The sequence below is a fragment of the Podarcis tiliguerta genome (assembly GCF_965153285.1).
Source record: "Podarcis tiliguerta genome assembly, chromosome: 13".
Lineage (NCBI taxonomy): Eukaryota > Metazoa > Chordata > Lepidosauria > Squamata > Lacertidae > Podarcis > Podarcis tiliguerta.
In genome coordinates this window covers 37,157,329-37,172,698 of record NC_139546.1, presented here as the reverse complement: position 1 = coordinate 37,172,698, position 15,370 = coordinate 37,157,329, and the positions used below count along the sequence as shown (strand labels likewise).

At 50.7% G+C, this 15,370-nt stretch overlaps 2 protein-coding genes across 5 annotated transcripts; one reads left to right on the top strand and one right to left on the bottom strand.

Annotated features, from left to right (window-relative positions):
- The first annotated feature begins 133 nt into the window (after nt 1–133).
- Nucleotides 134–2,487, top strand: LOC310662743 (fertilization-influencing membrane protein). 2 transcript variants are annotated; one of them, XM_083409820.1, is made up of 4 exons: nt 134–280; nt 1,643–1,786; nt 2,146–2,233; nt 2,374–2,487. In XM_083409820.1, exons 1-4 carry the CDS (start codon nt 187–189, stop codon nt 2,399–2,401), a joined length of 354 nt encoding a protein of 117 aa, XP_083265946.1. In that variant the 5' UTR covers nt 134–186; the 3' UTR covers nt 2,402–2,487. The 2 variants fall into 2 exon arrangements, with proteins under 2 accessions (XP_083265946.1, XP_083265945.1); XM_083409819.1 differs by having other exon boundaries at nt 172–337.
- A 189-nt stretch (nt 2,488–2,676) lies between these two features.
- On the bottom strand, nt 2,677–14,306 carry TLCD3B (TLC domain containing 3B). Of its 3 annotated transcripts, XM_083409763.1 has the most exons (7): nt 13,983–14,306; nt 11,120–11,237; nt 10,029–10,162; nt 7,147–7,230; nt 4,556–4,775; nt 4,296–4,391; nt 2,677–4,155 (listed from the first exon to the last, which is right to left on the bottom strand). In XM_083409763.1, exons 2-7 carry the CDS (start codon nt 11,174–11,176, stop codon nt 3,844–3,846), a joined length of 903 nt encoding a protein of 300 aa, XP_083265889.1. In that variant the 5' UTR covers nt 11,177–11,237; nt 13,983–14,306; the 3' UTR covers nt 2,677–3,843. The 3 variants fall into 3 exon arrangements, with proteins under 3 accessions (XP_083265889.1, XP_083265891.1, XP_083265890.1); XM_083409765.1 differs by lacking the exons at nt 10,029–10,162; nt 13,983–14,306; XM_083409764.1 differs by lacking the exons at nt 10,029–10,162; nt 11,120–11,237; nt 13,983–14,306 and adding an exon at nt 8,422–10,015.
- Between the last annotated feature and the right edge of the window lie 1,064 nt (nt 14,307–15,370).

Below are 15,370 nucleotides of genomic sequence, written 5' to 3'. Positions count from 1 at the left end.
TTCTATGTAATTTCCTTACTCATTTTCATTTAAAGTATGGAGTTGTCGTCTTGTGGGAACATTGATCCTGGGTTAGTTGGGGGTGGGAGAATCTTGGCTTTTGAGTGAAGGAGGGAGTGTTGGTCAGAGATGGGAGGCACATCCATTGTGAGGTCATAGAAAGTGGGTGTGGCCAGGAGAGCAGCTATGCTGAGCAGAGGGCAATTTCTGCTACTCCAGCTCCTGTACTCTTTTACAAATCTCCCTGAGCTGATCCTGAGTAGTCCTCGGCTTGTGACAGGTGAACACAGGTCTTCCTCCACTGGGCATCCTTCCACCCCACTCATCCCCAGCAGCAGTTAGTGCTGCAGAAGTGACCGTGGCTCAGTGCTATTCCTTTCAGGCAGAAGATCCCAGGTTCAATATTTGCATCTCCTGTGAAAAGGGTCTGGAGTAGGAGATGATGGGGAAGACCTTCCAGCTGAGATGCTGGAGAGCTGCTGCCAGTTAGGGTAGACAATACTGATCTAGGTTTAAGGCTGCTTCCTAGACCTTGCCTTATGAACCCTGGAATGTTTCATCTGGCTGTGTGAAGGGTCTCTCCACAGTATAATATCGACCCTGGGCATTTCCACGCTACTTGTTTTAAACTGCTTTAATTGGAAGCCTTAACAGGGAGTCCTTGGATTCTGATCTAGAAATGTGTCAACAATCTTGCATTATTTTTATATGGCTAGAGATGGTTCCAGCCCTGAACCAACCAAGTTAAGACCCTTTGAAACTACATGTTATACTTGTTGAAGTGATATAAAAAGGTAAAGGTACCCCTGCCCGTATGGGCCAGTCTTGACAGACTCTAGGGTTGTGCGCCCATCTCACTCAAAGAGGCCAAGGGCCAGCGCTGTCCGAAGACACTTCCGGGTCACGTGGCCAGCGTGACATCGCTGCTCTGGCGAGCCAGAGCCGCACACGGAAACGCCATTTACCTTCCCGCTAGTAAGCGGTCCCTATTTATCTACTTGCACCCAGGGGTGCTTTTGAACTGCTAGGTTGGCAGGCGCTGGGACCGAACAGCGGGAGCGCACCCCGCCGCGGGGATTCGAACCGCTGACCTTTCGATCGGCAAGCCCTAGGCACTGAGGCTTTAACCCACAGCGCCAGCCACGTCCCTTGAAGTGATATAGTTACTGCCAAAATTCCCCATTACCACAGTAGCTTCCAAATAGGTTCTCAGTGGAGATTATCGTCCCAATAAGGTTCTGATGATGTTGGATTGCTGAGGCCTCTTTCCTTCTCCACGTTCATCTTGCAGCACAGATTGTCGCAGGAAACATTTGCTCCTTTTTAACTTCCGCTCTTGCCCAAGCAAAGTAAGGGCTGTGTGGGGCAACTGTTCGCGAAGCCAAAAGGAGTTTGCGGTGGGTTGTGTGTGGCCTAAATCAGGGCTATGACAAAGCATTAGCGTTGTGTGGCTGGCTGGAGGAGAAATATTCATTGCTGCTGCAATGCAAGGGCGTGACTGTTCGTGGAACAGGAAATTAGTAGCAAATGTTTCTTGGAAAACAATTTTTTTGTGTGTGCTTGCATTTGTAATGAGGTCAATGGACTAAGCACAGGAATGCTAAAAGTGCCCACTGATGGGAGGTGCTTTTGGGGCCCACAGCTCGTGCAGGAAACCCGAGGAATGCCACCAAGACGGATTTGTCCCAACATCAGCCGCTCTGGTTTGATTATCCCGACACGGATGAGAAGAAGATCCTTGCCGTTTACAAGCTCATTGGAGAGCAGCCTGAGTATATTCCCCCAAGTGAGTCCCCCTGCCACTCCTGTCTCTTGACCCTCTCTCAAATGCTCCCTCCCCAATAGCACCTGCAGGGGAGGGGGCTGAGCACAGCCTTTGCAGGCACCAGGTCCCAGCAGGTTTAATCCCTGGCATCTCCAGCTGAGAGCTGGGAAAGACCCAGGGTGCCAATGATGGCCTGAGTTGACCATATTAGGCTAGGTGGACTAATGGCCTGATTCCCCCTGCTCTATGCCTAAGCTCTGCTCTCCTCCCTTTCCAGAATGATTCAGGGCTGCTTTGGGCTTCCTCCTCCTTGCCCTGTGCTCTAGCCTTGCCCTATTTCCCCATGACAAACCAACCCTCCTCTTCTCTGCCCCCTACAGGTTCATTCCCTCACCAGCTGCGTTATATCCTAGTGGGATCCATTATACTCATCCTGCTGTTCTTCCTCTATCAGATCATATCTAAAGTGTACGTGTCATTTTGGTCGGTGTATGTTATGCTGCAAGTATTCTCCCTGCCTCCTTATTGCCTTTGGATGTCATTATTTACTCCCACCTCCACGGATGGAATGACACCCCCTCCCCTTCTTCTTCCGCAATTTCATTCAGGATCTTCAAGAAGTCAAATGCAGGATGAACATCCAGGTGATCAGCAGATACGGCTCTGTAGCCAGCCAACCACTCTTTGTCTTTTCCTCTGTTCAATAAAAGGCTATTGAATGAGGGGTTCTTTTGTGATTGGTGTGATGTGCCAATGGAAAATCGAAGGGGGAAGGGGAGCTGGGATTGGCAGGTTTTGGTTTATGGGTCACACGAGGGCTTAAACAGCAGACAGACCTAAGTTCAGGACTGCGAGCGGCCTGTGGAAGGCTTAGCAGGGAGAAGTAAGAAAGACACACATTGGCCCTCTGCTGGCATTAGATAAAGGCTCCTTTAATACTTTTGCAGACCTCAGGTTATAAATACAGCCCGCCCACCCCCTATTTACAGCTGGATCCCTGCCCCATGGAATGGGCGTTCCTAGGAGGGAAGAGGGAAGGGGTGGGTGTGCCGAACAGAGGAGGAGGTGGAGGCAAGAGGCTTGGTTATTGCTAGGTGGAGGGAGGGGTGGGTGCATGGTAGGAAGCACACCTCTTGGAACCTTCCCAGTGCAAGGGGATACATTTTATACAGCATTTGGGGGTTTTCTGGGCAGGTGGCATCACAGTAATACTGAAGATCACTTGCAATTTAGCAGCATCCAAAAATTCCAGGGTGTTTCGCTATCAGCTACCCTACAATTCCTAATTCTGCTGATAGAACCCCTAACAATACAGTGTGAGGAAATCCAGACTATTTCCCTGCCCCTTTTAATAATAGCTGTGATACTGTGACTCTATGGATAATAGTATAGAAAAGCCCCCGTTGTCTCTCTTCCCTACCTCCCCACCCCCATCACTAGCATCTCTCTCTGTTCCCAAGAAACAGCACCACCCCACCCAAATAACTGAGTTGGCTCCTTGCCTAGTATGGGCTCGGGTAGTCCTGGGGTGCTCACAGCATTGTGTGGAAATAAATAGCACATATATTATTTGGGGAGGTGATTTGCGAGAGCCCCTAACACACTAGAGATTAGAGATGCCTTGTTCTTATCTTGCAGCCTCAAATAAACTTTGTCCATGTACCCTGGTCTCAGCCCTCCTATATAACCACTGGCCTGAAAGTCCCTCTGTAAAAGAAACATCATATATATATATATATATATATATATATATATATATATATATATCCCTTTGGTTTAGGACTCTACCCCCATCCCCGCCCCCGAGGAGTTTCAAAATACTGAGTGTTGCAATATTAGAGGGCTGCCTTTAGCAAAGGAACCCCGCACTGAAACCAAAGGACTATTGTCTGTGTCCCTTCCGAATACTTCACTGGAACCCCCCCCCCCCCCCGCAACGCCTTTCCAGGCCTCCCCAAATCCCCTTTGGCCTAGGAGCCCACTTCCCCAATCCATCCAGTCCCTCCCATACCCCAATAAATAAATAAGTTAGAGGAAATGTGGTCTGTCCGTCTGTGGCTGAGGAGGGAGAGGTATCATCAGTCCAGCACCTGCGTCTCTGGTCTGTGCCCATTTCGCAGCACCTGATCCTTGGCAGCGCCCTGGGAGCGGTATACGCGGAAAGCGCCACGGCATATGAGGCCAAACCAGTAAACCTGGGGCGCCATGAGGATGGCCGATCCCAAGTTGTACTCGGCGGGGATGGAGAAGGGCACGCGATAAAGGGGCAGGCCGGCATAGTGCCCGTATACCCAGTACATGTAAGGAAAGAGCAGGATCCGGCAGCAGAAGAATGTGATCAGCATGATTATCCCATTCACCTTATGAAGAAGGGTGTGTTGCTGCTTGTACTGTGGCAGGAAAGAAGAGGAGGGGTTGAGAGGGCAGTCAGGACACAAGCAGCTCCCTCCAGGAAGCCCAAGACCCTGCTCTGCCCCGCTGGGTTCTCATTCCTCCCCCCAGAAAACCCACAGGACTGGGCCATACTTACCAGGATGAGGACTTTGCCGAGGCAGACAAAAGGGGTGCTGAGCTCAGCCATCAACATACAACCCAGGAAGAAATCGCCCTTGCCCTGGCGCCAGAGCTGAAGTGGGGGAAAGCGAGAAGGGTGACTTTTTGGGGGGTGGGCGTTAGCAGCCTCTAAAGCACACAGCCCCTCTCTGCTCCATGCATCGGCATCCCATCCCATCCCTTCCTCGCCGCCTCCTCCTCCTGTGGTCAGAGGTTCCCACGCCAGGCCACACTCACCACGGACATGGGGAAGCAAACCAGCACCATGAAGAGATGGTGGACCACCATGAGGAACTCCTTGTGCAAGTAGGTGCGGACGACGGTGCGCAGCGTCCGGGTGCCGGCCGACTCGTGCCCTTTGACCCGGTACTTGTGCCAGTGGCACAAGAACATGGCGTAGATGTCGTAGATGAAGTAGGGGATGGCAAACTGGGTGTAGGAGGAGGTCAGCCAGTGCCTGCAGAAGGAGGAGAAAGAATGCTAGGGCAGGGGAAGCTTGTGAGCAAGACACAGTCCTGGCAGTGACTCAGCAGGGAATTCCAGTGGGGGGGGAGCAAGAGGAGCTGCCCCGCCCCCTTGGAACAGGCTCACGGCCATGATCAATGAGTATCGATGACCTGCTGATGCGCTCAGCTCACACAAGGTCAATGAGAACAAAGCCTTGCCCATTACCCCCCAAGTTCTTCCATTCCTGCTCTCTGCTCTCACAACGCTGGGCTCTCTGTGGTTTAAAAGCTCCCTGTTGTTTCTCCAAGCCACGCTGACCACGGCCATAACCAAGCTACGGGCTGCCATTCCCACCTCACCTTGTCCTGACATTGCCTTTCAATCCTGACCGCAGCCCCACTGCCACCCCCAGTCAGGGCACCCTCAATCCCCTTAGATCCGGGATATTTTGTCTGACTACCGGCAGCGAACCGTGCTTCCGACCTTGTGCTTATTTAGAAGTCCACAAGTTCTATAAAAGGTAATAGGATTAATGTAAATAAGTCCAGGACATTGGCCTTAATCCTATTCCATTTCAGGTGATAAGAGGGGAATTCAGGGACTGAAAAAGGTGCTTCTAGCCCTGATCCCTTTCCCCCTTCAGGCTGAGAGGAAGGCAAATGGAGTGCTGTTTCTTTAAGTCTGGGCTGTGACTTCCTTACTGCCACCTCCCCAGCTGACTTCTCGTCACTCTCCTCCCTCACCACTGCAGCCTGCCTGGGCATTTGTGCTGATGGCTCCATGCAAGGTGATTAGGCCAAATGCCAGAGAAGCAGCCAGGATGCTGCAGTGCTATGCGGGATGCAGGGCCCAAGAGACGCTGTGGGGTGCTCAGCTTGGCGACCAAAATGGGGCAGGTGGGATCCAAGCAGAATTCAGATGGGGTGGAGGTGGGGGCGCTGGTAGACGGTTTCTGTGCTACAGGACTGCAAAGATGATATCAGGAGCCCGGCATTGGGGTCAGTTAAGGGAATGCTTCGAAAGAGTTGAAATCTTGCCTACCCTCACCCACATTGCTTCCCAACAGGAGATTCCCAGTGCAAAGGGAACAGTGAGAGCATTGTAATAGATATACAGAAATCTGGAAACTCTTCTCTTTGCCTTAAGAGAATCCTCAACTCCTGCCTCTAACTGCCTTGCTCTAACCAGCTGGAGTTTACTCTCCAAAAACCCAGATATCCAGACTCCATATGATGTAACCTGCTAGAGCCCACTCCCCCCTCTAGGGAGCCCAGGAATTCGTCATCACTGGTTGCCCAATAAAGCCAATTATGAATCCACAGAACGCAAATCAGCAGTAGAAACAGCTGTTGCTTTGGTCTAATCCCCTGCCCTGCTCTATCCTAGGGGAGAATTAGCACACGTGCCCCCCATTCTAGCCTGTCCTGGGGAAGGGACTAATCCCAGCTAAATTCATTAGCGTGAAATGAAGCAATCCTGATGGCAAAGCAAAAAGGGATGGCAGATTGGAAAAGGCCCAGACACATACACACCCCACACCTCTATCCCGTCTCTCTTCCAGGAGCTCTCTGGGTTCCTGCTGTGTTTATGGTCCTGCTTGCCCTGCAGAGCTGCCCTCTTGCCAAATTGGTCTCTGCAGAGACTGAGGTCTGGCAGCTGTCCTAGAATCCAGTGGGACTAGCGGCTCCTGCCCCTTTGCTCTCTCTCCAGCACACGCTCTGGGAATCCTCAACTCAGTTGCCCCATGAACTGTGTGGGACCTTGGGAACGTTTGTGCAAGAAGGAACTGCCCATGGTGCTGAACTTAGAAGCTGGAAGAATGAGGCTGGCATTTCTGCAGCACCATGGACAGCGCTCTGTGCCACACAGGCCAATCTGCCTCAGTCATTGCCATCGCTTTTGCCCTGCTCTCTCTTTCCAGCACCCCCTGTTGGATTTGCAGCAAGTGGGAGCAGCTTTCAAAAGCAGAGTTCATGACTTTACTCTCCAACTACCTCCCAAATGCCTTCTTATGGGGCAGAAACAGCAAGGCACTGTCCTCTTCCCACAAGCCACTGCTTCCACCAATGCTGTTCCCCACAGCACCTCCTGCTGGTAAGATTATTTCATTTCCTGTGCTCTGCCTTCCAGTTCCCTGTACTGACTTCTTCCCAGGCCTACTCCTTGCTGCACATCTGCCTGTAACATGTCACTGTCATCCTGTTCTAAATTTGGTGCCCATCCCGGTGAGGGTGTCAGGTTTCTCACTAGCGTGACCTTGCCAACACTCTGCTGGGCCGCGTTCAGAAAGTGAGGTTGGGAAAGGTGTGGGAGACACAGGGAGAGAGAGGTTACCGCACTGCAGTGCTGGGCTGGCATGCACACAGCAAATGCTGACTTACTGGTCGTCGATAATGTGCTTGCAGGAAGAGGAGACGATGTAGCCGACCGTGGAAGCCATGATGGCCTGCACCGAGGAGACAAACCTGTTGTGGGGAAGAAGGGGGAAACAAAAACAAAGTTAACTGCCATTGCCTCTCTCTTCTCTTGGACTCCATAGTCTGCTCCCCATTCCAGTTCTGACCCCGGGAATCCAGACCAGCAGACCTCAGAGCAATGAAATGCCCCATGGAGCTGATCTGGGCCTCCTCCACCTTGAGCCCTGTCAAGCACCTTCAAATCCATGCTCTTTGCCATCCCAGAACAGCTGCTATCTTAAGGTCATCTTAGGGGATCAGCAACAATTGCTAAGAGCCTCAGCTGCTCCGTGACCCTGACACGCAGCCTTGTCATGTGATCACCAGAGACTGCCAACCCTGGAGCAGCTTTTGAGCGCCTAGATATATGCACTAAGCAATGAGAGCAACCAGACATTCTGCCCCAGAGCATCCCCCTGGAAGCACTGAGCAGACCAAGTGTCTTAACACTCCTGGAAAGCCCAGCAAACAGCCTTGATCTCCTGAAACACCCTCTTAACAGCAGATCCCCAGGAATCTCATCCCTCACAAGTCACAGACCTTGCCAAACCCTAACCCTAACTGTGGCTTCACCAATCTCCTCAATGCTGGGCTCCAAACATCTTGCTGAGAGGAACCCTGGGTTTATATGGGCTACTGCTTCTATTGGCTGTCATCGTGGGATAGTGACACCTCATCACCCAAGTTGAGCTTTAGCTCAGCTCTTGATTCCCAATTAATACGCCTCAATCTCTCCTTGAGAAACCCAGAGGTCTGGCTCATGGTTCCAGGCACTCCATCTCTCCCAGAGAATCCAGCAGATCTGTCCCTCTGCTTCCTTGCAGATATGCCCATGGATCCACTAGGGAAAGCCACTTTGCAACTTGCTGCACCCCATTCCAATCCCAACGGACCCAGGAAACCTGGCTCCCAACCCCGCCTCATTCTAGGACCTATTTTAAAAAAGAGCCTCATTAGAAAAACCTAGTTCATAGCCCATCCTCTCTATGCCCTTGTACCACTCCCCTTTCAAAGGAGCCTGCCCCCTTCCCTGACGCCCTGGACCCACAGCTTCCACCCTCATCCTTCAAGAAAATATGGGAGGAAAGAGTCCTAGCCCCTCACACCTGAGGCCTGCTGGATGCCCACCCTCGCCTGATGCGGCCCACCCTCCGCTGCTGGACCCTGGCTGCATCCTCCCTCCCCTGGCTCCCTGGTTACCTGGCGGAGACGATGACCGCGTCGGCCTCCTCCCATCGCAGCCATGGCAGCCACTTGAGGCCGTTCTTGGACAACAAGAAGAGGCCGGGGAAGACAATGCCCCCTGCTACCAAGGCGTGAAACATCTCGCTCAGGCTGCAGGGTTGAGGGGGGAGGAGGAGGAGGAAGGAGGAGGAGGAGGGGGCCACACAGATGGGGAGGGTCAGCGGGGCTAGGATCCCTCCAGGCGCTCCCCTCGAGGAAGACTCATGGTATCCAAGGGGGCGAGGGGGGGATGGAGAGGGAAGGGGGGGATGGCGGTGGTGTGCGGGTTGGTCCCAAGCAGAGCTGCTGTGACAGACAGAGAGACAGAGCCAGGGGAGGGAGGGGGAGCAGGGAGCAGCTGTCAGCACAGTGCGGGAGGGAACTTAAAGAGACAGTGGCCTGTGGTGTGTGGAGGGACTGGCGGAGGAGAGGAGCGGGCGGAAGGAGGATGCTGCGAGGATCAGCGCAGCCAGGAGCTCAGGGGGAAGCAGCAGAGCCCAGGAACTGGAGACAGGGGCTGCGCTGCCGGAGGAGGAGGAAAGGGAAGAAGCGGGTGCTGATAGGAGGGAGGCAGGGAGAGGATGCGGGTTGGGGCTGCTGGACTCTATAGGTGGATCCGAAGCGGGGAGAGGTTTGGGGTGGTGACTCAGAGCGGGAGGCTTGGGACAGGGAAGAGTGGCGGAAGGAGGGAGAGGAATCTGCCCATTCATCTCCTTAAAACCCTCACCGCAGCAGGGAGTCCCCTGGGTTTAGCCTCTGCCTCTTTTAAACTGGGAGAAGCTGGCTAAGAAGATTGGGGGTGGGGGGAGGAGGAGGCATTCCCCCCCATTTGCGGCTAATCAGGCAGCAGAATTAACCCCCTGAGTGCCAGATCATCCCTTCCCCTATCTCTCCCTCCCTCCCTCCCTCCCTCGCTTAGCAGGAAGTCGTGCTCACAGGATGATTTAGGCTAATCCTATAATCCCAGCCTGGTTTGTGAGGAAGGATCAGGTCTCTGATGTGGGAAGTGGGAGGGTGTTGGGGGGGAAGAGAGAGAGGCAAAATCAAGGGGGTGGGTGGGGGCAATTAACCCTTTCCACTCCCAAAGCATTAGGGACTAATCCTCCAATAAAGCTCCACCTGCTGAGCAGGTGACCCTGATGTGACCTTTGATAGGTGGGTGGAAAGAGCCTGGCAAGTGCCTGTGGAACTAACTAAAGCAATACTGACACCTTGTGCTGGACTATAGGAACTGCAGCAGGTGGGTTTCCCAAAGAACAGAGGTGACCTGGTTTTATGAATTGCTTTAACCCATTTCTAAGGTGGGCCAAAGATATTACCTACAGGAGCTGGCTGGACTGGCAGCTGAATCTTGCTTTGAACTTCAGCATAGGACTGCCTCTACACTATATCAGAAGGCAAGGGCACACAGGGCTCCGTCCTTCAACACCTCATCATTGCTCCATCCTTCCCACCTTTCACCCCCATCTGATGAATGGTAGGGCCATCTCTCTCTCTCTCTCTCTCTCTCTCTCTCTCACACACACACACACACACACACACACACATATTAAGAGAATCTGGGTGTCCAGGTAGTCTCTCACTTGGCAGATACATAGACTGCATTGAGCTCCTCCATTTTCCCAAAGCGACGCAGAAACAGATACACTGTGTAGAAGAAGCTAGGATAGGCGGCCAAACCCAGGAGAAAGAAATAGGGAAATTCTATCTGCAAAAACTGGGAGTGGGAGAGAATGTCAGAAATTAGATTAGTCTCCTAACTAACAGAAGATTCTCCTCCAATAAAAAGTCAGCACATCACTCTGGTCAGCAAAGTACAACTATTCCGCTGGTTTTTTGGTCATCCCCCCCCCCCCCATATAAATTATTGGAGGAAAGTATTGTAGCGGCTGGTAGGCATGACAGCTAAGGCATGGTGCAACAAGGCAAGCTTAGGCTATGGAGTCCATGGTCTCCAAGGAACCACCTTCATTTGGAAATGTGCATTACTTCATTTGCCAACAATGCTGTGTTTAGGGGCCCTTCTACTTATTCTGCTGAGAGGGTCCCCCCAAAGTCCCACCCTGTTGGCATCAGTTGTAATGCGGACGTGGTTGCTCCACGGACAGACGCAAGACACCTCTGCTGGCAGATGCCAAGAACAAAGGACAAGAGGGTCTCCCTGCTACACTCTGCTTGTGAACTTATTGAGCTGGATATAGGATGCTGGGCTTGACAAGACCTTTTGCTCCATACAGGAAGGCAGTTCTTATTGTGCCAGTTCATTGTGAGCAAAGTATACTTTCTGTTAAAATGAAGATTTTCACACTGCAACCCTAGAAACATGACTGCCTAAGAAAGTAAGTCCCATGTACTTCGATGGGGCTTGCTCCCTGGTTACAGGATTGCAGCCTAAATTGACTTAATCAAAAGCAAGACTGGAGCATAGTAAGAACTGCCTTGCTGGATTGGACCAAAAGGTCCTTCGATAACTCTTACATTCCAGAGCTTTTCAACTAATTGTGCCATTATTTCCTGGGTCGTCCTGTCCTTCCCCTTCTCCCTGCCCCCCTCTCCACCATCTGCTGCTAGAGAAAACTGAAATTTCCTTTGCTTCTGGAAGAGAGGAGCCTCTTCACTGGTACAGAAATCAATGAGGGACAAATGTGCACATATTTGACCTCAACCAACTCACCTGTTCCCATGCCATCCTAGCAAAGACAGCAGTGGTCACAAATGACATCCCAACCATTCGCTGTCCTCAACATCTATGGAGGGTATTTCATGTTGGCAAGAGATCTTTCCCTAAGGGACTAAGGAAGATGTAATTGGAAATCTCACAGCTGAAAAGGATTCTACTTAAACCACATATTATTTCTTGAATATATTATTGATTTAATTTGTATACCACCTTGCCTACCCAAGGTAAAGATATGTTTTCACATTCCTCCTGAAAGTTAATAAAAATGGAAACTGGCACAGCTCACTAGGGATGGCATTCCACAACCCAAGTGATCAAATCGTACTGGAACCAACAACTGAGGCAACAAAGAGATGCATTTCCTAACAACCCATCCATGACCTAGTGGCTAGAGCAGTGGTCCTCAAAAGGGTGTGGCGTGTCACACGGGTTGGGCAGGAGAGGATGGCAAGCGTGGCAGGAAGATTCAATGACAATCAATATTGTATCTGGGAGATGATTTGTGTTCTTATGCGTTTTATACATTCTGGATGTCCCATGATCATACTATAAGGTAAAGGGACCCCTAACCATTAGGTCCAGTCATGGCCAACTCTGGGGTTGCGGCGCTCATCTCGTTTTAATGGCCAAAGGAGCCGGTGTACAGCTTCCAGGTCATGTGGCCAGCATAACTAAGCCGCTTCTGGCGAACCAGAGCAGCGCACAGAAACGTTGTTTACCTTCCCGCTGGAGCGGTACCTATTTATCTACTTGCACTTTGACGTGCATTCAAACTGCTAGGTTGGCAGGAGCTGGGACCAAGCAACGGGAGCTCACCCCATCGTGGGGATTCGAACCGGCGACCTTCTGATCGGCAAGTCCTAGGCTCTGTGGTTTAACCCACAGCGCCACCCGCATCCCTTATATTATAAAGTAGGTGTGTTCTGTGATATAAATCAAGCACTTCTATTTTTTGTTTTGTTTTCCAATGTGTTTCTTATCAATAAAAATCCAGTGTGGTGCAAGCAAATTATTATTATTAACTGAATTTATATACCTCCCTTTACCCAGAGGTCTCAGGGCAGTTCATATTTTATTCTGAAAGTATTTCCCAGAGAAAAAGTTTGAGAACCACTGGGCTGGATTGTTAGACTCACACCATTCCCATTCCTTGACGAGGATCACTTAGGCTGGTCACTATCTCTCAGCAACAACCTCACAGGGTTGTTGTAATGATGAAATGAAGGGAGGTTATGCCTGCCACCTTGAGCTCCTTGAATAAAGGTTTGGATGGAAATGTAATAAATAAAACATATATTCACTCCTGTGGGATAAACGCCACAACACAAACATACAAAAAAAAGAAAGCAGCAGGTTTTATGCAAACACAGACACAATCCAAAGCTGTGCACTTTCCGATGTCATTGATCTCAACAGTGCAACCCTGTGTGAAATAGCCACACTTTAGGTTTTCAAAAAGGCCTGGAAAACCCACTTGGCCTATGTGGCACTTTCATATTACTCCATCCAGTTATTGTACTCCTTTTGGCTGACAGGTTTGTTAAGGTTGTGGCTACATTCAATAAAGCAGAGGGAAGTTTCATATAGTATTTTATCTTTGCGCTACGATGAAGTGCACCTCTAGCATATCTGAGGTATTCACCAGTATATTTTTAGTGGCATACCTGGTGTTGCATCATTGCAGCAAGGCTTCTGCCCTCTAACCCAGTGGTTCCCAAACTCGCCCTCCCCCCGCCACTTTGCCCCATGGGCCACATGAAAATTGGCAGAGCGTTCTGCCTTTTGTAGCAATTTCAATGTATTGCACTAGATGCTGTATGATTTCTAATTGTAATTTCAGACAAGCTGGAGACCACCTGAATGAAGTTCGTCTGGAAACCACCATTTGGGAACTTCTTTAGGCCCCCAGCCAGCATAACTGAAGCACATAATTCTTTGGGGGGGAGTCTGATATTTGAAGATTTGGGCTGCAGTCCAACTCTCGAGTAGGTTAAGAATGGGCTGAGTAGGTTAAGAATGGGCTCTGCAACTGCTGAAATTCCTGCTGTCCTCGGTAGCTAGGACAAGACACCCCAAATGGAGCATTAAGGGCACAGGGACAGGCAGAGCAAGGACAGCCGATGAACCGCTGGATATGGGATGGATTTGGTTCCCGCTGCTGTGCCAGCCGCTCTGGGGTCCCTGGGGCCACATGGCCCGAGGTTAGGATTGCTCAGCTAGTACTTCTGAGTAAAAAACGCATAGTAATTTTCACAACATTGGGGTATCTAAATGTTATTTCCCCCCCGATTAGCAACCACTTAGTAACAATGAGTAAGTAGTTCAGCGTTAAAACCTTTGGATAGGAACCAAAAGGGGAAGCTGTTAATACGCTGAAGTTTCAGCATTACAGTGATACCTCAGGTTACACATGCTTCAGGTTACATACGCTTCAGGTTACAGACTCCGCTAATCCAGAAATAGTGCCTCGGGTTAAGAAATTTGTTTCAGGATGAGAAGAGAAATTGTGCTCCGGCGGTGCGGGAGGCCCCATTAGCTAAAGTGGTGCTTCAGGTTAAGAACAGACATCCGGAACGAAATAAGTACTTAACCCGAGGTACCACTGTATATGGGGGGGGGGGGGGGGAATGACATATTTTCTACTACATAAATGAACCGTAGGTGTCAATTTCATAGAATGGCCAGAGACCAATGAGGGTCATCTAGTCAAACCGCCTGCAATGCAGAAACCTTTTGCCCAATAGCCCTGAGATGAAGAATCTCTTGCTCTACCAAATGAGCCATCCAGTGCGAAGGGTGAAAATCCATATATATATATTTTACGAGAACGAGGCACCTAAATGACTAGCTTACCCACCTTCAGGAATATTAATGCAGCGACCTAAATATTTTCTTATGAAGGCAGATCTGCGTGTATATTTAAACGACACTTTCAGTTATTACATATGCACCGCCATCCACCTGGGCGCATCTGAGTAACTCTGCATGTCCGCTCTCCTTCCCGCCCAGTCCTGGGGCTAATTAACGAGGGATGATTAATACATTTAAATTATTGCAGCAAATGTCTGCGCAAACTCAAATCGCGGCCTGCCCTCCTTTCTCCGCGCATCTAACGTATTGCACGCAGCCCGCCCCACCCCGGGCCTAACTGCCCCTTCCTTCAGATAGTTTGTGGTTTCCGTGGCAACAACGAACCGCCAACAATAGCGGGGGCACGGGGAGGTGGAGGGGTGGAGCAGGAGAGACGCTTTGCGCATGTGCAAAGAGCTGCAACCCGTTTTCGAGACAGATGCAGGAAAAGTGAAGAGGGGGCAACGCGGTTTTTCCGAAGACGGGACTTCTTGGGTTCCTTTCTCTCTTTTTCTCTCCCTCCCACACCCCACCACCACGTGGGGGGGGGGGGGAGAGCTGTCCATAGCAAACAAAGAAGAGCTCCGTAGCCGAGGCTCTAGGTGGGATCGGAGCTCCCCCCTCCCACATTTCTCACCTCTGATTGCCGCCCCCCCCCGCCCGAAACAAAAGAAGAATTGTCATTTAGTGCGGAAAATGCGTTTAAAAAGAAAAACCCTGGCAACGCCAATGTAGCCCGTTAATCATTCTCATTCTTGCAGGCTGCGGTACTGCGAGAGGGAAAGAGCGCTTTGCAACAACCCTGGTGTTGTGTATTGAGTCAAAGGATTTTATATCTGTATTATTATTGTCTATATTTGCATTAGGGTAAAGTAACTGCCTTTTGGTTTCAGGGGGTACAGCTACTATTGGTTCATTTAAACTGCTGTATTTGGATCCTCTGTCTTATTGGTTTCCTCCAAAAGGCAGGACTGTGATTGCCTGATATTGTTCCCTCCAAAATGTATCCTTTCTAGCTAGTCCCCTGTCCCTATAAATGTAGCTTTCCCCTCCTCAGTCTTCAGTCTTGTTTGCTGTAATAAAGAAGTGTTACTAGAGAACTGTCTCCAGCAGATTATGTCAAGAGAGCTGAAATCACAAACCCCACGTCACAACAACTGGCGACGAGGATGGGATCCGGAATGCTGAGGAGCGGTTAAACGCAGCCCTGCCTCAGAGTCCGGATTGCAGCTAAGAACAAGACTCACTGGCCAGCTGAGAAGACGACCCTGCCACAGGACAATGGAGAGTCCAAGGGTATTGGAGCCCTTCCAGCCATCAGAGCCCCACACGTGGGAAGACTACGTCGAACGCTTCGAGTTCTTCGCAGTGGCTCAAGGGATCACCGATGCCAGC

What these genes read in the sequence shown, in the direction of transcription:
- LOC310662743 (XM_083409819.1), top strand. Translation starts at nt 187, where the DNA reads ATGCTGAGCAGAGGGCAATTTCTGCTACTCCAGCTCCTGTACTCTTTT. An exon ending in GCCTGAGTATATTCCCCCAA is followed by an intron (nt 1,787 to 2,145) that starts GTGAGTCCCCCT and finishes TGCCCCCTACAG; the next exon opens with GTTCATTCCCTCACCAGCTG. An exon ending in TATCAGATCATATCTAAAGT is followed by an intron (nt 2,234 to 2,373) that starts GTACGTGTCATT and finishes AATTTCATTCAG; the next exon opens with GATCTTCAAGAAGTCAAATG.
- TLCD3B (XM_083409763.1), bottom strand. Translation starts at nt 11,176, where the DNA reads ATGGTTGGGATGTCATTTGTGACCACTGCTGTCTTTGCTAGGATGGCA. An exon ending in CTAGGATGGCATGGGAACAG is followed by an intron (nt 10,163 to 11,119) that starts GTGAGTTGGTTG and finishes TCCCACTCCCAG; the next exon opens with TTTTTGCAGATAGAATTTCC. An exon ending in TTTGCTTCCCCATGTCCGTG is followed by an intron (nt 4,392 to 4,555) that starts GTGAGTGTGGCC and finishes CCCCCACTTCAG; the next exon opens with CTCTGGCGCCAGGGCAAGGG.